This window comes from Labeo rohita, chromosome 19, assembly GCF_022985175.1.
Source record: "Labeo rohita strain BAU-BD-2019 chromosome 19, IGBB_LRoh.1.0, whole genome shotgun sequence".
Classification (NCBI taxonomy): Eukaryota; Metazoa; Chordata; class Actinopteri; order Cypriniformes; family Cyprinidae; genus Labeo; species Labeo rohita.
Window position 1 is genome coordinate 2,205,797 of NC_066887.1, and position 22,872 is coordinate 2,228,668.

Genomic DNA, 22,872 nt, shown 5'->3' on the forward strand with positions numbered 1-22,872 from the left:
GGAACAGACACAGTCTCTATAGTGTAATTTGTAGGTGAAAGAGTCTGTATGTGCTGAGAATTAACAGACTTCTGTGACGTGAGACGGCTAGCAGATGGTTGGTTTAGCCAGTCTGTCTGCTTCCTGACCTAGGCCCAAGTTAGTCAAGTACAAACTCTAAGACTGTGTGCCATATTTCTAGAAAGAAGAGCAGCACCAGCCCCAGAGGGATGAAGACCCTCTCTTTTCAACAGGTCAGGTTTACACCAAAAATTCCAATTGTCTATGAAACCTATGTTATTCTGCAGGTACCACTTAGACATCCAGCCATTGAGTGATGAAAGTCAGAGAGGGGACCAAAGCATATTACAGTGTCTGACATCATACTTACAAGTTCACACCTCTTTAATGTTATTTGTAGTGTTTTCCAACTGGTGAAGTCGAACATCGTTAATGCCGATGTGAATAACAATCTTACTGAATTTACGCTTAGTATTAGCCAGCACTTTTAAAGGGGTCATCGGATGCAAACTTCACTTTTTCATGTTGTTTGAACAATAATGTGTGTTGGCAGTGTAAGTACAAATCTACCCTATAATGATAAAAATCCATGCAGTGGTTTTTAATTAATCTGTGAAAATAATATCCCCTTTTTCAAATTGAGCCGTTCTCAGATGCCTGTCGGCATCACACCGACAGAGGCCGCTCCCACGATAGTTGATTGACATGAGCTCTTACCTTAGACCAGCTGTCACAGTCCAGTAACTTTCCTTGTTTCGATGCCGGAGCAGGGATGTACGTTAGACAAGAATATCTCCGACTGAGCGATTGAGATGTTGTGTTGCTGGATGTAATAATGAACATAGTGGTCATCATTTACTCCCGACATCTGAGCCGCTGAAGATGCAGTGGATTACGTTTGTTTGTGAAGGGAATGCGCCTCCCGATCTACATATATCCGTCTATGTTCACGCAAATCATTCATGATCCAGCAGAAGTGAATTCACATACAGCATATAAGCGTTTTTTTATGAATCTTTGCGATTGCCTTTCCTTATAACGTGGTAGTTAGGAAGTTTAGCAGCTAAACACGGCTAAATGCGGCTGAAGTAAACAAGATCATCATTCCACAGAGAGAAGAGAGGGGCGGGGCGAGCAGAGCTCATTTGCATTTAAAGGAACAACCCCTTAGAATGAGATGATTTTTGCAGAGCTCATTTTGACAAGGTAAAAAGGGTGTTGTTTTACAAAACCATTGAGAATTTTTAATCAAAATATATTAGAGACTTTTCATTAAGACCCTAAAGAATCATATCAACTTGTGGAAAATGGGCATCCAATGATGCCTTTAAATTTGCCAAGATGTCAGGTGCTCTGGCTCCTGGTAAAACTTTGGACTATGGTGACTGGTGTCTCTATTTGAAGAGTTCAGATGCAAAACCAGCTAAAAGCCATCTCGGTCAAAAATGAGATAATGATACTGAGTTAATGCTCCTGACACATAGTACACGTCCATCAAATACTTTTACTTCAAACTCGCTAAATTCCAGCCTCAGCCCAATCAGAAGTACCAGTACTTACATAGAAACCTATACAAAGAAGCCAGAAATAAATGCTAATTTTAAAGAAAAACGTCAGATGGATTTAGAGTCACTGAGTGGGGAGAACCTGTTTAATGTTTTGATCGAAATAGAAGAGCCGTGTTTTGTCCCGTGACTATGCCACCTCACCATCAACCAGTAACCCTGATGTGAGGGCTCTGCAACCGGAACCAAACAATGTATAGGACTCACTAAGCTAGTCGCATAGCTAGTCGCAGTAGCTCCAGTCCCATTCAAACACACCTGAACCAGCTGATCAAGGTCTAACTAGGTAAACTTAAAACTTCCAGGCAGGTGTGCTCAGGCAAGTTTGGTTACCCCAGCTGTAACAGGACAGGCAGAGAGTTCCTGTCATTAATTGGCATTGGTCGTGACAGAACAATAAGTTCGGAGACGGCCTTCATGGCCATTACAGGGCAGGCAAAAGGTTCAGAGACAGCCTCTGTGGCCATGACAGGACAGGCTAAAAGTTCAGAGACAGCGTCCTCAGAAGGTTTTGTAGTGGTCTCCACCATCTCGGGGGATTCTTTAGCGGTCGCTGCTGCCTCAGAGGATTCTGTAGTGGTTGCCGACGCCTCAAGAATCTGTAATGGTCACTGCTGCCTCAAGGGAAGTGTGTACAGTCCAAACACACAAAATGGCTCGGCTCTGCCCCTAAAGCTAGCTCTGTGCAACCTCAGGCCTCTCAATCAACAGCTCAGTACGGAGTTATGGATTCTCCAGCCCACCTTTCCACCTTAGCCAGTCATCCCATCCTCTCCACCCTGGCTCAGCTTTCCCTCAGCCCCACGTGGTACATCAGTCCTAGGGCTCCTCTAGGCTCCCTCATCCATCTGGCTTAGCTCTGGTCAGTTGTCACTCTTGCCAAAGTCGTTGACCTGCATGAGACTATGTCAACTGCAGCAGAGAGGACAGAAAAAGAGGTATGAACTGAAATGACACATTGATGTATTAATGCTGACCTTTCACTTGTTTCTCCTCACTGCAGTATCCAACTGTACTATGGGTCCATCATGTGATCCACACTACCATTGGGAATTAAGACAGAAGAGTACATGGGACATAAAATCAAACATGCTCCTATCATATTTGTTTCTCAGACAGACAGAGGAGTTATTTGCAGTGTTTGGACACAGAACATGAGTTTCAGGATCCTGACACCAATTTAAAACATGACAGAACCAGGTGATAGGATCCTGACAGAAGTAAAATGCCTCAAACTGCTTGACATGCCATGCCAACTATCCTGCAGTTCTGTGGGAACAGTGATTCTGCTCATAGTTTTCAGTACTGCAGTACAATACAGTAAATAGGTGCATCACTTCAGTAGTATAACTTTTTTTTGTTAAGTTTGAGACTTAACTGGTGAACTTTAGTATACGAGTTTATAGATTAACAGACACACCTGCATCACACACTCTTCTTAAAAAACCATTAAACTTTGAGAGAACCCAGAACTTAGGCTGTTATATGTTTGTCTGTATTGCTGTAGATGCAGTAAAATGGCTGAAGCCAGTGTTTCAGAGGAGCACTTCATTTGTCCACTGTGTTTGGATCTACTAAATAGTCCAGTGACTATTCCCTGTGGACACAGTTACTGTATGAGCTGCATTACAGACTGCTGGGATCGAGAGGATCAAAAGAGAGTCTACAGCTGCCCTCAGTGCAGACAGACCTTCAGTCCAAGACCTACTTTAGGTAAAAACACCATGCTGGCTGAAGTGGTGGAGACATTGAAGAAGACCAAACTAAAATCTGCTGTTCCTGCTGGACCTGGAGATGTGGAGTGTGACATCTGTACTGGAAGAAAACACAAAGCTGTCGAGTCCTGTCTGGTGTGTCTGGAGTCTTACTGTCAAACTCATTTTGAGCATCATAAGGAGTTTTGCTCAGGAAAGAAACACAAAGTGACTGATGCCACTGGACGACTGCAGCAGATGATCTGCCATCAACATAATAAGCCTCTGGAGGTTTTCTGTCGTACTGACCAGCAATACATTTGCATGTTGTGTGCAAAGGATGAACATAAAAACCATGCAGCTATCTCAACTGAAGCAGAGAGGACAGAGAAAGAGGTATGAATTAAAATTACACACTGAATTAATGCTGACATTTGAAGTGTTCCTCCTAGTATTATACAACTTTATCACAAGGTGAATGGGTCATGTGAGCTCCACTCCCACTGTTAATTGCCACATTGTCTCTGTATTCAATATTAAGTTGATCTTTGCTCAACTTTGTCACCTCACCAATGGTCACTGTTTTGTGTGTATCTTAGATCTATATGTAATCTAAATTCACAAGGATTTCAAAACTTCTTTTGTAAAATTCTGTAAAAAAGGAATTAACAAGGAATTCTGTATATATATATGATTTTTTTTTTTTTTTAAGAGGCAGGTAGTAGTGTGAATGATGATTTCATGATATTGTTTTATATATGTCTCATGTTTGCTGTTTTTTTTTTTATTACTCTGACAGAAACACTTGAAGGAGACACTGCAAAAGAGAATCCAGCAGCGCCAGAAAGATCTTGAGCAGCTGAGAGAGGCTGTGGAGTCTCATAAGGTGAGTTTGGAGAAGAAGAGAAGTCTGAGACTCAGTTTGACTGTCCTCTTTCAGTCCCACTGAAGCCGCTGTGTCTCTCAGGCTGTGTGAGGAAGCAGTAAGAGCTGATTGTGATGTGTGTCTAACAGCGCTCTGCACAGACAGCAGTGGAGGACAGTGAGAGGATCTTTACTGAGCTCATCCGCTCCATTGAGAGAAGCCGCTCTGAGGTGACACAGCGGATCAGAGATCAGGAAAAGGCTGCAGTGAGTCGAGCTGAAGGACAAATGGAGCAACTGGAGCAGGAGATTGATGATCTGAAGAGGAGAAACACTGAGCTGGAGCAGCTTTCACACACAGATGATCACATCCATTTCCTGCAGGTAGCTTAACAGTAGTGCAGGTTCTTGGGGATGGTGTGAGGTGAGGTCTTTGAGTAATTTGTATCGTTTTTCTGTAGAGTGTTCAGTCTCTCTCACCTCTTCCTGAATCTAAAGACAACTTCATTGGCAGTTTCCTCTTTTCGTTTAATGATGTGAGAGAATCCGTCAGTCAACTGAGACAGAAACTGGAGGATTTCTGCAAAGAGGAGATGAAAAAGACATTGGGTAAAGATTAATTCGCTCTCTGAAAACAGTTTTAGGTATATTCTTTTAGGATTACCTATGTTTTACTTTGTTTATATCTGTTGATTTCCACAGTCTCTCACAGTAACATTGCTTCCAGGACACGAGAGGACTTCCTACAATGTAAGTCAGAAATAAAACAAACACAATAACACAATGTTTACATTGAAATTTCTAATTCTAATTATTTTGTAAAAAATATCGGACTCACTAATAAGTAAACCAAATTATACCACACAATATACTTAAAACAATGTTCAAAATTCAAATGTATTCAATCTAATATCTAGACCATAATATAAAACTAGAAGAATATCAGCTTTAATAACTATTTAATATGTTACCTTTTGTTTAATACACATACACTGAATATGAGCAAGAAATTATTGAGATACAATCAGTGTCTAACAAAACAATTCAAATTCATTATATCATCAGATTCCCATCAGCTCACTCTGGATCCAAACACTGTACATAAACTCCTCCGTCTGTCTGAGAGGAACAGATTGGTGACTAACCCTGACAAACTCCAGACATATCCTGATCATCCAGACAGATTTTATAAATGTCTTCAGGTGTTGTGTAGAGAGAGTGTGTGTGGACGCTGTTACTGGGAGGTTGAGTGGAGTGGGAAAGTTGGTGTGGGTATATCAGTGTCATATAAGAGCATCAGCAGAAAGGGATCTGGTGATAAGTGTTTATTTGGATGCAATGATCAGTCCTGGAGTTTGTCCTGCTCTCCCTCCAGTTTCTCATTCTGGCACAATAACAAAGAGACTAAACTCTCTGTTCCCTCCAGCTGCAGTAGAATAGGAGTGTATGTGGATCACAGTGCAGGGACTCTGTCCTTCTACAGAATCTCTGACACAATGAACCTCATCCACACAGTCCAGACCACATTCACTCAGCCACTCTATCCTGGGTTTCTGGTTGGTTTTAAATCATCAGTGAAGCTGTGATTTTCTGCTGATACTCATTTCAAACATTTAGTACACTGGACACACTGGATTTTTACTGGACATATTTGTGTTATATAATATTTTTGTGTCCTTACTGTTATAAATGTTAAGAAAATAACTTACTGTATGTTATTTTTAATGTAACAAAATTTGAAGGAAAATTAGATGTCCAGTATACTGACATTTGCAGTTTAAACTGTCCATATTACACACATTGCATGTTAGCATGATTACAATAGGACTAACAATAACAATGTGTATATTTGTGACGCGGCGGTCGAAGAATCGTGAGACAGTGGATCCATATGCAACAGCTTTATTGAATCGGACAGTGTAAACAGGCTGTGGTCAACAACGGCAGACTGGCGTGGTGAAGACAAATCCGAGAGAGTGGTCAAAGTCCATGCAAGGGGTCGGGGCAGGCGGCGATCAAAGACAGTAATCCGTGGGGTAAGCAAGGGTCGTAAAAGGGCAGGCAGCAAGGGTTCACACACGATAATAACAGTCCGGTTGGCAACAGAGAAACAGTCCGATAATAATACGCTCAGGATTGGGGACATAGCCGGCAAAACTTCGCGAAACGCGCGAGCCACGCTAAAATGGCCGCCAGGGGGGAAGTGACCCAGGCGACCCGGAACCGGAAGTGAGAGTCCCCAGGCACGGGATTGTGGGAAATGGAGTCAGAATTCGGGCGAGGGTTCCCGCTGGCGTGAGACAGGGGGAGCCACAGAGACCGCATTTGTGACAATATTGTTGTGGAAAATAATTACATCTTAAATACATGTTATATATTAGTATTACTCAATATTTACTCATATATCAGTCTGGATTGTGTATGCCAATTAAGCAACATTGTTCCACATCCAATTACCTTTCTGTTTAGTTACTTTTTAAATCTAATATCACAGATTGAGATTTACATTTACTTTTTGTTGTTGTTGTTGTTTTTTTTTTTTTTACATTTACCTGTATACATTTTCATTAAATCAGTTTCTGTAACTGAAATAGCATTTCAGATTAGATTAAAAATAATTTTAAAAATGTAACTGTAGTGTAATGGTTGAATAAGAATAAATGTGGAAATTATGTATAAAAACAACATTGACAGGTGTGACTCTGAGTTGACATTAATACTGAACATCAGTATTAGAACTACATTTAAACAGTTTTGATGTGATCTAATTCATTTTATGTTGCTATTAAATATTGTTATGTCTGTTAAAGGAAAAGTCCACTTCCAGAACAAAAATGTACAGATAATGTACTTGTCACAGTTGAGAAATGCAAAGATGTGGTTAGTTTTGATCACAATGTTTATTTGACATAAACTCAAAGACTTCCAACATAAACAAAAGAAAAGTGAAGAATATCCATAAGGTGGAAGCATATAGCAGTATAAGCTTCAAAGTCTTATCTCTCCAATAATCCTTTTAAGTTTGTTTCCAGAAATCCTTGCATCGATCCGTCCAGGAAGATAAGTAGAGACAGGCAGGTAATCCCAATGTTGAAACCTCGAGACAAGCCGCTGACTGAGTGGAGTGCATGTGCTTATATGTGTTGCAGGTAAGTGATATCAGGTGACCGACAACGAGGATGACCCCGTGCCCTGGGAGCGGGACGGTCCGGATGGGCCTGGTGGAAGTCTGAGAGGAGAGTCGGATACAGGATGTCATCTCTATCGACCCATGATCTCTCCTTGGGACTGTACCCCTCCCAGTCTACGAGGTATTGGAGTCTGCCGCCTCGCCGCCAGGAGTCAAGGATTTTGTGGACTCCGAAGATGTTGTCGGAGATGATTTTGGGCGGAGGCGGAGGAGGGGGGCGTCTCGTGCTCTGTGGATGGAGGGAGAACAGGATTAACATAAGGCTTTAAGAGGGAGACGTGGAAGGTTGGTGAGATCCGGTAATTGTCAGGTAAGTGCAACTGGTAAGTGACTTCATTGATTTGACGTGCTATGGGGAAAGGACCTATATACCGGGGACTCAGCTTCTTACTGGGCAACCGGAGGCGGATGTCCCTAGTTGACAACCAGATGCGGTCTCCAGGTCGGTAGATGGGATTGTCTGGATGCCCTGATCCCGGAGAGGTATGCACTGAGTCCAGAAGGGAGTGGCACAGTGATGTAGGAACGAAGATCTTCCCTTCTGGACCTCCCGGCGGACCGGGCTCGGTTCGAGTGGCGGCCTCTATTTGACTGTCGAGTGCCCAGGTAATCGGAGATACAAACACTGAAGCTGGTAAGATGGGTTCTTGTTTGTCCGGTTGTGGATCAGGTTGATGTAGGCAAAATAGAGCATCGGCTTTGGTGTACTTGTTTCCTGGTCGGTAGGTGATGGTGAAACGAAACCGGGTAAAGAAGAGTGCCCAGCGGGCCTGACGGGGATTTAGTCTTTTGGCATCTTGAAGATATTACAGATTCTTATGATCGGCGATTACTTGGAATGGGAACTGGGCACCCTCCAGCCCAATGCCGCCACTCTTCAAGGGCGAGCTTGATGGCCAAAAGTTCTCTGTTCCCCACATCATAGTTCTGCTCCGCCGGGGACAGTTTCTTTGAAAAGAACGCACATGGATGGAGTACAGGGGGTTCACCTCTCCATTGGGACAGAACGGCGCCTGCTCCCAGGGTAGCTGTATCCACCTCCACCACGAAGCAGAGATTGGGGTCTGGATGTGTGAGAGCTGGGGCCACACAAAAGGCTTGTTTGAGATCTTGAAAGGCTTGGCGAGCTTCGGGAGTCCAAGTTCTTGTTCTTTTGTCGGATCATTGAGGTGAGAGGTGCTGAAAGTTGGCTGTAATGGTATATGAATCGCCTGTACAAGTTTGCGAACCCCAGGAACCGCTGCATCTCCTTGATGGTAGTTGGGAGTGGCCAGTTCCGTACTGCATCCACCTTCCTCTGGTCCATCTGAACTCCAGCAGGGGTGATGATGTATCCAAGGAAATGGATGGTGGTTTTGTGGAACTCGCACTTCTCGGCTTTCAGGTAATCCCAACGTTGAGACCTTAAGACCAGCCGCTGACTGAGTGGAGTGCATGTGCTTATATGTGTTGCAGGTAAGTGATATCAGGTGTGTCCAATTAGAAGGTTGGTGACTGGGAACGAGTGACTGTGGCTGGTGAGACAAGTGACTGTGTGACAGGTGACTGTGTGACAGTACTCACCCCCTTGTCTTCCAAGATGTTCATGTCTTTCTTTCTTCAGTCGTAAAGAAATTCTGTTTTTTTGAGGGAAACATTTCAGGATTTTTCTCCATATAATGGACTGATATGTTGCCCAGATTTTGAACTTCCAAAATGCAGTTTAAATGCTACTTCAAACGATCCCAAATACAGTTGTAAACGATCCCAGACGACGAAGAAGGGTCTTATCTAGCGAAACGATCAGTTATTTTCATTAAAAAAATACATTTTAAATACTTTTTAATCTCAAAAGCAGGCAGAGCAAGACAAGATGAGCGTTTGACATTAAAAAAGTATATAAATTGTATTATTTTTATGAAAGTAATTGTTTCACTAGATAAGACTGTTCTTCCTTGGCTGGGATCATTTACAACCGTATTTGGGATCATTCGATCATTCACCTCGAGCAAAGTGTGTATGACCCAAACAGACAAAATGGCGATTGCCATCACCAGCAAGCCAGCTGATGGTGAAAGAACCTCTGAGGCTGCTGGGCTTGAGAGCGATGAGGCCACCGGGTTTGAGAGCACTGAGGCCGAGGAGCTAGGTATGCCAGTCACCCATACCAACATCAACGGAGGGTTTTTTTTTTGTACATTGCTGATGTTTTTGCAGAGATGTTACATCTATGTATAGCCTATGTCTGGACTGATGCTAACAGTTTAGGGCAGTGTATTTGTATGCATTTAGAAGGACCCTTTATTGGTGAGGTTACCACATCATGGTCCAGTTTGAACATGGATTTTAAAAGTTTTTTTCAATGTGGGACCATAGTCTAGACCAGGGGTGGCGAACGTTGGTCCTGGAGAGCTGCAGCCCTGTATAGTTTTGCTTCAACCCTAATCAAACACACCTGAACAAGCTAATCAAGTTTTGAAGGGTTACTGGAAAGCAACAGGCAGGTGAGTTTTAATTAGGGCTGGAGCTGAACTCTGCAGGGCTGCGGCTCTCCAGGACCGGAGTTCGCCACCCCTGGTCTAGACTATTTTTGACTGTTCCTGGTTAGGAAGAGTCTGGTGTTTGAGAGCTGTGCTGTGGCATGCACAGACCTACGGAGGGGCAGGGGCAAAAATGACCTTACGAGGGCACAGTCAAATAGAAATTGTGGACCGGGGGCACGTAGACCGGACTGCGAGGCCACTTTAGCGTCGGAACTCAAAGTCCGCTGGCCTTAGGCTAGCCCTAAATGGGGGCCTGTGCAGGCTTGTTTGCAGGGAGGTTTATTTTAAAAGTAAGAGACAGAATAACAACAAAACATCCGGAAAATGCAATTCAAAATGTTATAAACTGATTTGCATTTTAATTAGTGAAATAAATATTTGACCCCTTCACAAAACATGACTTAGTACTTGGTTGCAAATACCTTGTTGGCAATCACAGAGGTCAGACGTTTCTTGTAGTTGGCCACCAGGTTTGCACACATCTCAGGAGGGATTTTGTCCCACTCCTCTTTGCAGATCCTCTCCAGGTCATTAAGGTTTTGAGGCTGATGTTTGGCAACTCGAACATTCAGCTCCCTCCACAGATTTTCTATGGGATTAAGGTCTGGAGACTATCTAGGCCACTCCAGGACCTTAATGTGCTTCTTCTTGAGCCACTCCTTTGTTGTCTTGGCCGTGTGTTTTGGGTCATTGTCATGCTGGAATACCCATCCACAACCCATTTTCAATAAGGGAAGGAGGTTCTCACCCAAGAATTGAAAGTACATGACCCCGTCCGCCGTCCCTTTGATGCAGTGCAGTTGTACTTTCCCCTTAGCAGAAAAACACCCCAAAGCATAATGTTTTCACCTCCATGTTTGACGGTGGGGATGGTGTTCTTGGAATCATAGGCAGCATTCCTCCTCCTCCAAACACGCCAAATTGAGTTGAGGCTGATTTTGGTCTCATCTGACCACAACACTTTCAGCCAGTTCTCCTCTGAATCATTCAGAAGTTCACTGGCAAACTTCAGACGGGCCTGTACATGTGCTTTCTTGAGCAGGGGGACCTTGCGGGCATTGCAGTCCTTCACGGCGTACCAATGTTACCAATTGCTTTCTTGGTGACTATGGTCCCAGCTGCCTTGAGATCATTGACAACATTCTCCCATGTAGTTCTGGCCTGATTCTTCACTTTTCTCATGATCATTGAAACTCCATGAGGTGAGATCTTGCATGGAGCCCCAGACTGAGGAAGATCTACAGTTTCTTCCATTTGCAAATAATTGCACCAACTGTTGTCACCTTCTCACCAAGCTGCTTACCGATGGTCTTGTAGCCCATTCCAGCATTGTGTAGGTCTGCAATTTTTTCCCTGACATCCTTGGACAACTCTTTGGTCTTGACAATGGTGGAGAGTTTGGAATCTGATTGATTGATTGATTGCTTCTGTGGACAGATGTCTTTTATACAGGTAACAAGCTGAGATTAGGAGCATTCCCTTTAAGAGAGTGCTCCTAATCTCAGCTCGGTACCTGTATAAAAGACACCAGGGAGCCAGAAATCTTGTTGATTGATAGGGGATCAAATACTTATTTCATTTAAAATCAAATCAATTTATAACTTTTTTGAAATGTGTTTTTCTGTATTTGTTGTTGTTGTTGACTTTCTGTCTCTCACTGTTCAAAATAAACTTACCATTAAAATTATAGACTGATCATTTCTTTCTCAGTGGGCAAATGTACAAAATCAGCAGTTGTTTTAACAAAAAAACATTTGAGTAAAATGAACCATTTCTGATGGCACTGTATTGTTTTATATCTCATAGAGATAAGCAGTCTGAGCTACTTTCAGATCAAGGCACTAATTTCATAGGCAGGGTAAGAGAATTCCAGGAAGCCTTCAAAGCCTTGAGTCCTTCCCCCTAGCAGTCCACACCTGGGATGAGATAAGGATGTATGAATGAAACTGTATGCTGCTTTGCAAAGTCAAAGCATGTCTGAGGATGTATTAAGGACAGTACTGATTGAAGTGGAAGAAATATTAAACTCAAAACCTCTGGGTTATGTGTCAACTGATGTTGCAGACCCCAATCCTGTCACACCTAATTTTCTGCTCATGGGGTGGCTCGATCCATCGCTCCCTCAGGCTACCATGAATCAGAACTTTTAATTTGTCATAGTTTTGGAGGCACTTTATCAAGTGCTACCTTCCTAGTTTACAGACCCATTCCAAGTGGCAGAGAGACACTAATTAGTCTTGCATTATCGTGATGATCCTAAACCCTCAATTACGCAGGGCTGACAGGACTGATTAGGACAGCAGAGGTCCCACAAAACACTAAGTTTTAAAAGGAACATGCAAACTGTTAAAAACTTGCATTCGGTGGCCAAATTCTGTGAGGAAGTGAAACAGAACTTTTTAAGGATAGGAGGCAGATGCCATATCAAGATCCAAAGACCCTACGTTCATGACTCCAAAAATGTTGAGGGCTTCTCCTCTTTTTTTAATAAATGGGAAGACAGAATGGAAGGACACAAACTATTAGGAGACACCGCATACATAGAGAACGTTTATTGTCACACCAAAGCATGACAATGGAACACAATCCTGGAGAAGAATGCTACAACACAAGACTCAGCCAAGGCAGAGTGGTGGAGAAGGATAAAAGAAATCCAGAACACTAGGCAAGATCTCATTGTGCAGGAGATTTTAGCTGCTTGTGTTTTGCACAACTTGTCTTTGGGTCCCATTATCTTCGAGTCTTTGATGACTATACTGGATGCCCCAGAGACGGATATGAAAATGAATAAAATGAGTACAGTTACAGTAAGCGTGACAGTATTATTATTTTTTTTCTATTTGTTAATTGGTTATCGTAAACGCAGACAAGTAATGCATTTGAAATTAAAATATCACTTGTGTGTCATACTGAGTTGGTGGAAAAGGGAACCTGTGTTTATATTTCAAAACTAGCCTGGGAGTACCATTTTTGATGCATCAGAGATGAAGAAATAATAAAACAGAATGACTACACCTACAAAGGGGACAACTGTGGGGCAGTCATGACCTAATTGTTAGAAAGTCAGAACTTGTAACCCAAAGGTCGCAGGTTTGAGTCTCGGCACCAGCAGGTATTGTAGGAATGATTAGCGGTCTCTTACATCCTCAATACCACAGCTGATGTGAGAGCAAGGAACCCCCCATCTGCAAAAATGGATGCCCACTGCTCTGTGTGTCGACTGTGTGTGTGTACTTGTTCTTGCTACAGGATAGTAAAACCTGAAATGTTTGACATGGTAAAACAATTATAAAAAATAGTAAATGATGTTTATCTGAAAATGTAACAATGTAAACATGTTTTCTGTAAGGGGTAGGTTTAGGGTTAGGGTTCGGTTAGGGGATAGACAATATCGTTTGGTCAGTATTAAAACTATAGAAGTCTATGGAAAGTCCCCACAATTCACAAAAACAAATGTGTGTGTGTGTGTGTGTGTGTGTGTGTGTGTGTGGACTTGTTTTTATATCCTTGTGGGGACCTAAACCTGAATACACACAGACTCATGGGGACTAGTGTCACTGTGGGGACCTAAATTGAGGTCCCCATAGGTACAAAAGCTTATAAATCATACAGAATGAGTTTTTTTGAGAAAGTAAAAATGCAGTTAGGTTTAGGGGTAGGGTTAGGGTAAGGGGATAGAAACTACAGTGTGGAGAGTATAAAAACCATTGCACCTATGGAGAGTCCCCACAAGGATAATAAACCAGACATGTGTGTGTGTGTGTGTGTTTGTTTGTTTGTTCGCTACTCACTGCTGTGTATGTACAAAGCACAAATTCTGAGAATGGGTCACCATACTTGGCCACACGTCCTTTTTATGTTCCCCTCGTGTCTAGGGGTTTAAGAGGGGAAGTGACAAAGAAAAAGCAAATAATAAAAAAAAAAACAGCAAGAACACACTCCAGTCCCCTGTCCCAGAGTGAAGATGACACCAATTTAGAGGTACAAAAAAAAAACAAGAGACAATAAATTTAACAAAGAGATAGGGAGCAATGGTTCAGGAGAGAGCAAGACCTAAAGTAATAAAACATTTATCTAACTAATTTTAGGGAGAAACTAACTTACCTCAAATTCCAAAAAAAAAAAAAAAAAGAGAAAATAAACAACATAAAACTTCCCTGTACTCCCTAACGGAACCAAAAAAAGGAATGAAGGAGAAGTCCAAAGAAAAAGGCACTCTCTCCCTACGGCTTCCCACAACAATATACAAACAACAAAATTCAAAAGAACAGAAGTTCTTGCACTTGTTTTTAACTTAATAAATAAATGGAACAAAAAAACAGGTACTACCTCCAGACAGTTCACAACTTAAGTACTGTTAGCCACTGCTAATTTACAACATAAACTCAGGTTGACAACTATGATCCTGAAAAAGTCAGTCTGGAGCAGAGGAGAAGTGTGTCTCCCTCGTGCAAACTCCAGACTGCCACCATGTACTCCACTCTCAGTCTCAGGCACCTCTCCTAATGAGCCACATGTGATGGTGGAGAGAGACAAAGCATAGCACAGACCCAGAGCATATGACCACGCCCCCACATTGGTAAACAAAAAAAAAAATAAATAAATAAAAAAAATAAATAAATAGCAATGAAAATACCTCCTGGGACGTAACAGTATTTCTGGAAATGTGAGAATGTGAGAAACTGTCAGAATGAGTTGATGAAACAGACAACCTGTGCTTATATTTAGGAAGTATACTATTTTCCTATGCAACAATTGTTTGCAATTGTCTGTTAAATATGTACTACAAAAAATAAAATAACTTAACTTTCCATGACCTTTGTCATTTATACAGACAGCAAAAACAATAGGGTGTTGTAAAGGAATAAATGTTGTGACATTGCAGAAGCTTATCGAAACGATGCCACGGCGAATGCGTGCCGTAACCAAAGCTAAAGGAGGTCCGACGACATATTAGTGTGTGACTTTTTTTTTTTTTTTTTTTTTGGCAGTGTGTCATATGTCATGAAAACAATATGTCTTATGATTATTGTTTTTGTTGTGGTTGTTTTCGTTATATAAGATATTAGGCTATAGACTACATTATGCGCAGTCCTGAGATAAATGAGGATCTGCACGCTGCTGAAGTTACTGCAGGAGGGATAATAGAAATAATGACTAATACTGAAATGCAAATAATGAGTGGAAGATGTTAAATATTATACACAATCATTTATTGTTTTATACCGTGAATGTACAGCTTTTGGATAGTCACGTAACGTTATAGCCAACCTCAGAAAAGACAACAATATAAGGTGTGTTAACGAGTCCACTTCAGCCTTTAGAACGCTTTATTATTCTATTTATGTATATTAAATACATGTGGAATTGAATACATGTAGAGCTGAAGTCCTATTGTAAATGCATGTTGCACCTTTATAGACCCTTTTTAGGCTAATAAACATTGTGACGTTATTTTATTATTATTGCTTCACAATAAATGGATAAAATCTGATTGTACCTGCACATGTAAGGTAACTCATTGTCCAGGACCGTGATTGTTATTTGAATAAGTTATCTTTAACCAGATTGCGACCCACACGGATGGACAATCTGACAGGATCTATAGAGAAACCTAAAGTGCATGTTAAACATTAAATGTGATGGATGTATTATTTGAAGATATATGTATGGCCAAATAGTTATTTTAAAGTATATCCCTCCTGTAAATTATGTACGTTACAGTGACATTTCACCTTTACATTACAGTACTGCAGGTGGGATAATAGAAATACATTATTTTAAATGAATTTCAATGTTATTGTTTTTATTGTAGCAACATGATTATTATGATTAGTCTACAATATAACGCTATGCAAGAATTGCATACAGATTGCATGCATAAAATAAAGTAACTTTATGAAAGCAATACGAACATTATTTAATTTCCCGTGACGGTGCATGTAATAGTTACCACTTAAAAAGAAATAAACAGAAATGAGAAAGGCTTTTTTGTTTTGTTTCGTTTTGTTTGTTTGTTTGTTTTACGATTTTTTTGATAAAGGGAAAAAAAAACGAAAATTAAGCGCATTGTTGTTCGTGGCTTAAAAAAAAAACAGCTTTAATATTTTTTGGTGGACTCAGGTTTATTTAGGTTTTGGTCATATAATACAAGCTGTAAATATCTGCTTTTTTGTGTACGCCCACGGTCCGTACTTTTTTTTCCATTCATTTTTTTTTCCTTTTTAACCATAATGAAAAAAGAATGGTTGTATTTTTACATGAAAACCAAAATTTAAATTAGAACCGTATACACAAAATGCTGCCCGAAAAGGTTAAATATAGACTGATTTTTACGACTTTTTTTGCACTTTTAATAAACATTTGAAAATTGCACAAATTAATATAGAAAAAGAATGTCGATATATATTTTTTACAAGCTTTCTTGATCGATTTTCCCCGCACGTTGAGAACTAGGAAGATCCTCTATAAAGTGAAAGTCATACTTGGCAATACTCAGCAAAAATAAAAAAAACTATAGGCTATATTGTATAATAGATACTGAAATTTAAAGGTTTTAACATATTACATACATTTATAGGGTTAAAATTAATTTTCCTTTTGACCATATATGACACTAAATGTCACCTTAAACATCTGTAAACGGCTATGGGTTTTTGAATGTATTTTATTAGTATATTGTATTGTATTGTATATTGTATTATTGTATTATGTTCGTTAATAAAGGATTTGTGGACCAAGTGATTCGTTAGATTCGTTTTTGTACGGTAAAAATATTGTTTTTAGCCTATTTCTAAGTAAAAGGTTAGAGTGAGACCCTTGGGGCAAAGATGTCCTAAGTATAAATATTTTCCTAAATATTTGAAAGAATAAAAATAATAAATGAACATCCTTATGGGTTTAAAGAATTAATATTATTTATTTATTTAGTTATTTTTGTATAACATAAGAAACATGTACTTTAACTTAATTTGTTAAATGTGAATAATATTCATTAAGGGAATAATACAGAACAAGCCTTTCCAGTGATCGCGTTGAGTGCCAAGCGGATTCCAAAGCGTTGCTATGGTGTTTGATGACGCCATAAAGAAATAGAACGTTGGTGCGCTACTTTAATTAACAACGTGAGGAACACGTTGAGGTGTGAGTTTTCGCGGTTTGTGGTTCGCAGTTCCTGATACAGAGTTACTTTCCCAAGTGAAAAACTGCTATCATGGCACTGAAAAGAAAACGCAGTTCTAGCGCTCAGGTGTACGAGTTTCATCAGTACATCAGTACGAGTACATCCCCAACATCCAGCACCAATGCAGCTGATCAACATCTGCCCATTAGTGCTGGTGAACGATACGAGAAGCCTGGGAGCAAGAAGAGGAAGACGGAGAGTTTTGAGAAGCTGCTCCCTCATAAAACCATTGAATGGAGCAGCAGCTCACACCAGGCATGGATATATGAGCCATTTCACAAAGTGTTTCATAGAGTCTGCATAATTTTAAACTATGAGTATCCATTAATGAAATAAACTTATTAGAGGATTAATTAATTAATATGTTACAATACGCTAACATGCTTTACATCAAAATACAAAAGTTTAGCCACAATCAGATATTTATTCTAGGACATGTCATATATCTTTAAACACAGATGAAACCAAGTGGTCATCATCTTTTACTGGCCAAAAGAGAAAGCGTAGTCCTCCCAGTGCTCAGGTGTACGATTCCTACCAGATCGCATCTCCAACATCCAGTACCAATGTGACTGAAAAACATCTGTCCATTGATGCTGGTGAAGAATATGAGATGCCAGTGAGCAAGAAGAGGAGGACGGAGAGTTCTGAGGAGCTGCTCTCTCTTAAAACCATTCATTGGAGCAGCAACTCCTCAGATCATTCTCTACACTCCATGGTCTGGTCTATAGATGAACCTGTTTGCAGTGGCCTTGAAGTCCTTCCACATGCAGAACAGCAGGTTCAGAGCCCTCCAGCTCCAGTCCTTGACACTTCAGTCAGTCCAGCGTCAGCTAACAGCAGCATAGTGGACTTGACAACTGAGGGTGAGTTTACTTTAATGACCCCAAACATTACACACACTACTGTCAATTCTTGACATTTTAAGTCCAATGCAATTATTGATCTTTTAACAGACGACATTCTGAGCCGGTATGAAATCGGCAGAAAGCTTGGTGAGGGAGGATTCGGCTCCGTCTGTGAAGGGAAACGCTTGGAGGATGGCCTTGAGGTATCGCAATTTTTTAAATTATATTTAACTGAATCATTTTGTTTCAATATGTCCATTTCAAGTCATTTCAGTGTATATTCTGTACCTTATTTAGTGCATTTGTCAAGTTGTAATTGTAATACGTTTTGTTTTGTTGTTCAGGTGGCAGTGAAAATTGCCAGAAAGCCAGAGAACATGAAATACATCAACATTGTAAGTAAGCTACACTCACTAAAACTTCAAACATGTAAACATACTGATTTGTTCAAGATTCGACAAAAGTCCTTATTTGGTAAAGCACCTACATCTCACAATGATCTTTCTTCTAGTCTGGTCATCCCACGCCCCTTCCGGCGGAGGTCGCCCTATTAATCCTTGTTAATAGGGAGCCCAAAGCTCCAGAGATCATTCAGTTGCTGGAATGGGAGGACCAGCCTGAATATTACATTATGGTCTTGGAGCGTCCCTCACCTTGCGAAGATCTGTTGAGCTTTGTGAAGCGTCACGGAGGCATCCTCAAGGAGGAAACAGCACGGGTCATCATGGCACAGGCAGCAATGGCCGCTTATATCTGCTGTGAAAGAGGAGTATTTCACCGTGACATCAAACCTGCTGATTAACCCCAAAAGCCTTGAGGTCAAACTGATTGACTTCGGGGGCGGGGATCTCATGAAAGACTCCGGCTATGAAGAATTGTGTGGTATGTATTATGCATCAGACCTGTAGTTTAAGACTTCTAGTCACAAGTTAAATTGGTATCCTGTAAACCATAGCTCACTTTTAAGTCAGCCCTGTTTTTAACCAAACAACCTAATTTTCATAATTTTTCTTCAGGTACACGAAAGTACTTCCCCCCTGAGTACTACACGGTGCACAGGTACTACAGGAAACCAGCTACTGTGTGGTCTCTGGGAGTGGTCTTATTCACAATGGTGTGTGGACGCCATCCACAACCCACTGACCTACACATGATTGATGACAAAATCTGGTCTGAGCCTGGCTTGTCAAACGGAAAGATGCAATTCATAACAGCAAAGAAGATCAACTGTAATTGAAATCATACAAAACAAGGAGGGAAAAGATGGATAATGTGGATAATCCAGAAATTATACCTGATTTTCTGTGTAAAATAATGATCCAACTCTCGTCTCTTTCTCTCTTTTTTCATTTTTGCACAGATTGCTGCAACTTGATTCAATCTCTCCTGCTGCAAAACTTAAGCCATCGGATTGATTTGGGGGAAATCCTTCTTCATGAATGGTTTAAGGTACTGAGCCACAGTCATTTTCAAGATTTTAAAAATGTTTATTTCCTATCAAATTCTGTGCATTTGTTTTCATATGTTGTTTTTTGTCAGTGTATGAAGATAACCCTTATATTTGTATTTTTTTTCCCCAGGCCACCAAATAAGCTATGTAGAAAAGAGGGAAATGTAAATAGTGCCACAGTTCCAGAGTATCTTGACCTGAATGCTGATCCCTCCATTAGCATCTTGCTGGGCCTTGATATCGTCTGGCACACTGGCACATATTACTTGCCTAGGGACAGTGCAAAAATTCACTGCCACATGCTGTCTGTATGACAGACCAACATGTCATGGTTGTAGTCCTGGAATTCCTCTTTTGCCCGTCCCAGAGATTCCTAAGAAAGCCACTACTGTCACGGCTGTCCCAGAGTTCCCAGTCTCAGTCTCTCCATCCCTCAGCTTAGCATCTGGTTGATGGTCCCACAAAGCCTAAGCATAAACTCTATTACATGCATGTGCTTAATAAACTCAAATAAAATCATTACTTTATGACTGTTTCTAACAACTTGCAACATTTAAGGGTCCCAATAAAAAATTGATTAACCACTAATATTTATTTATTTGTTTATTTATTTACTTATTTGCCTCCACTGTTGAATATTTGAAATGTAAATAGTGCAACTAAATAGTACACTTTGTGCCCATTCATCGTGAGAATTAGTATAGGCTATAAACTTTTGAAATGCTTACCTTCATATATTACATGTCTCTCTGAAATACTTGAATCTGATTTTATCATGGCATTATGTGGTGAAAAAAATCAACATGGTTATACTCCACAGTCTCTCTCCTTATAACAGCTGCAATAGCTATTTGCCGAAAGCCTGTGTCTCACATTAGTATTGTAAAACACAGATACAAGGTGTAACTGATGGAAACTGATGGTTTAAATGCATTCATTGCTTTTTCTGAAGTTACAGAACACATGAAGCACTTCAGGTGTGCATTATTTTCAGTCCAGAGTCAATTAGCAGCTGGCTTCCATTACACTCACCCCCCCTAAAGCTCACTCCCACCTGGGTCACGGCATCAATGTAACCCCACTCTGCTTATATCACCCTTGTGGTTCTCTTGTGTTTTGTATGTAGTTTGTTGTCGTGGTTCACGTTAAGCTCCTGTTGCTTGTGCCCCCAGTGTCTGTTTTTGCAGTTTTGCTTTAACCAATAAATTCCTGCACTTAGATCCTTCATGCCTGCATCATTACACTGTTGCAAATGCACATAGGAGAGAAAAATAGAGCATGCTTTGATAAATAGTAAAAGGTAATTAAGGGTAATAAATAAAAATAAATAAATAAATATGTGTAATTTATCCTATTGCTTCTCATATTTATCTCAACATCTTTGTGGTTTTGTTTTTTAGCTCTTGTAGGCTGCAAGAGTATTTTAAATAAGTGACATAATTTGGCGCAGTGATATTAACCTGCAATGTGATCAAAACCTGTGTGGAACAACTTTGGCTGTGTAAATAAGAAACAGTAGTGCTCTTATTTATATTCATGAAGTTTACCGAACCCCCCTTGACTTAGCTAATTAAAGGTAAAATGTGTAACGTGTGTAATGTGTAGTTTTTTTGAGAGTGCTAAAACTCATAGACTTGATAATGTCAGTGATAATGTTCTTTCCTCGCTTTCTATAGCCTAAATAACCATGGAAATTAAAGCATAATAATTAGTAACTCAGAATGTTTTTATTAAATTGTGATCAGTTAAATGTAAATTCAAACATATTCAAAAAATGTTATGACATCCATATCTGGTTCTTGCCTAAAAAGAGAGGTTTATGATGTGCGTAGTTAATAGATTACACTAACATTAGACTACTTACCCTGCAGTTGGTTCACACACCGCCTATGCCTTTCAAGCAAGGTCTTTCCACATACAATTACTTTTCTGATTAGTTTCTTTTTAAACTGCACTGCATTATATCACATCAGGTGAGCGAAAGCAAAATTATTACATTTTAAGTGTAAATGGAAGTATGCATGTAAACAAATGCAAAGGCAAATAAGTAGATTCAGTTTGAATGATCACAAACATCTGTTCAACTTAACAATTCATATTAATAATGAAAATACTGAATGTATGTCATGTGAACTAACATGAAGCTCTGGGGAAATACAAGTACTAGAAATCCAGGCCCAGATTTCAACAGTGTGGTAGATATAGTATTGTTTTGTTTGCAGAGTGTTTACTCTGTATTTTCACAACCTGCATGTTTCTGTGCAATTGACGTAGTGGAATTTAATATTAGGGTTTACAGACTTACAAACACACCTGTTTTGCAGAAACTTAGTTTGGGGAGCCTAATTTATTGTTGATCTGTTTTATGTGTGTCTGCATTGCTGTAGATGCAGTGAAATGGCTGAAGACAGTTTTTTCAGTGGAGCAGTTCAGCTGTCCAGTGTGTCTGGATCTCGTGAAGTATCCAGTGACTATTCCCTGTGGACACAGTTACTGTATGAGCTGCATTACAGACTGCTGGGATCAAGAGGATCAGAAGAGAGTCTACAGCTGAGTTTGTGCTGGTGAGTTGTGATTCTCCATACACCATCAGCCAGTGATGAACAACTCACCAGCCTTGCTCTGACTCAAACGCGGCCAGAGACCAGCCATCCACCACCAGCAAGTGCCCTGACAGAGATGTTTTTAGAACCAACCGCAGACAAGGGAGAATGGCCTTCCACGATTTTAAGAGCCTGATCCAACAGAGAGGACAGGACAGGACATCACTCCTCAGAGAATCTGACCAGGTGTGTGAGCCAGAACAACTCTGCGTCACCGAATGAGTGTTAAGCCTGAGACACACTGGATAATTTTCAGCTGTCCTAGATAAAAGATTGCCATTGTGAAAAAATTATGGCGATTTCTGTGATCATGGCTCCTAGTCAGTGGTCCTATGTTGTACAGTGAAAGAGGTTTAACTGTGGTTGTTGTCACAGTCTTTTGAACCAAAGATAACCTACAATAATGTTCTGACAGTGTCCAAAATTCAGCATAATCATTGCACAGTGTGACTAGCCAATAAAAATGCAACATGAAATGGTGTTGCTCAACACAACATGGTGCTAAAAGGTAAAACTGCTTACCCCAAACTCTTTTACCTTCCTCTTTCGCAGCTTACTTTTTTGGGGGGCAGTCATGGCCTAATGGTTAGAGAGTCAGACCTGCAACCCAAAGGTCATGGGTTCAAGTCTCAGTACCAGAAGGTATTGTAAGTGGGGAAGTGAATGTACAGCACTCTCTTTCTTTCACCTTCAATACCTTGAGCAAGGCACCGAACCCCCAACTACTCCCCAGGCACAGCAGCAAAAACGGCTGTCCACTGCTCTGGGTGTGAGTTCACTACTCACTGCTTTGTATGTGCACTTAGATGGGTGAAATGCAGAGTATGGGACACATTACATCCCTACCTTTTAAAAAGTACACCTGTCAAACTGTGATTAGTCATGCTCTTTTTGTTTACCACTAGAGAATGCTGATGACGAGTCACAGGGTGTCATTAATCGTCTGCATACAT

The 22,872-nt window shown here is 40.5% G+C and overlaps 1 protein-coding gene and 1 pseudogene across 1 annotated transcript; both read left to right on the plus strand.

Moving 5' to 3' along the window:
• Positions 1-3,082: 3,082 nt before the first annotated feature.
• On the plus strand, positions 3,083-6,268 carry LOC127181832 (tripartite motif-containing protein 16). The gene is made up of 6 exons (XM_051136792.1): positions 3,083-3,655; positions 4,059-4,145; positions 4,274-4,507; positions 4,585-4,732; positions 4,826-4,873; positions 5,189-6,268. The coding sequence occupies exons 1-6, from the start codon at positions 3,083-3,085 to the stop codon at positions 5,707-5,709; spliced, it is 1,611 nt and encodes a 536-aa protein (XP_050992749.1). The 3' UTR covers positions 5,710-6,268.
• A 10,780-nt stretch (positions 6,269-17,048) lies between these two features.
• Positions 17,049-21,870, plus strand: LOC127182053 (probable serine/threonine-protein kinase MARK-A; annotated as a pseudogene).
• Positions 21,871-22,872: the final 1,002 nt, after the last annotated feature.

Bases quoted from the DNA above. Each gene is read 5' to 3' on its own strand.
- LOC127181832 (XM_051136792.1), top strand. From the start codon at position 3,083: ATGGCTGAAGCCAGTGTTTCAGAGGAGCACTTCATTTGTCCACTGTGT. The intron at 3,656-4,058 runs GTATGAATTAAA...TTACTCTGACAG, and splicing joins CAGAGAGGACAGAGAAAGAG to AAACACTTGAAGGAGACACT. The intron at 4,733-4,825 runs GTAAAGATTAAT...TGATTTCCACAG, and splicing joins GGAGATGAAAAAGACATTGG to TCTCTCACAGTAACATTGCT.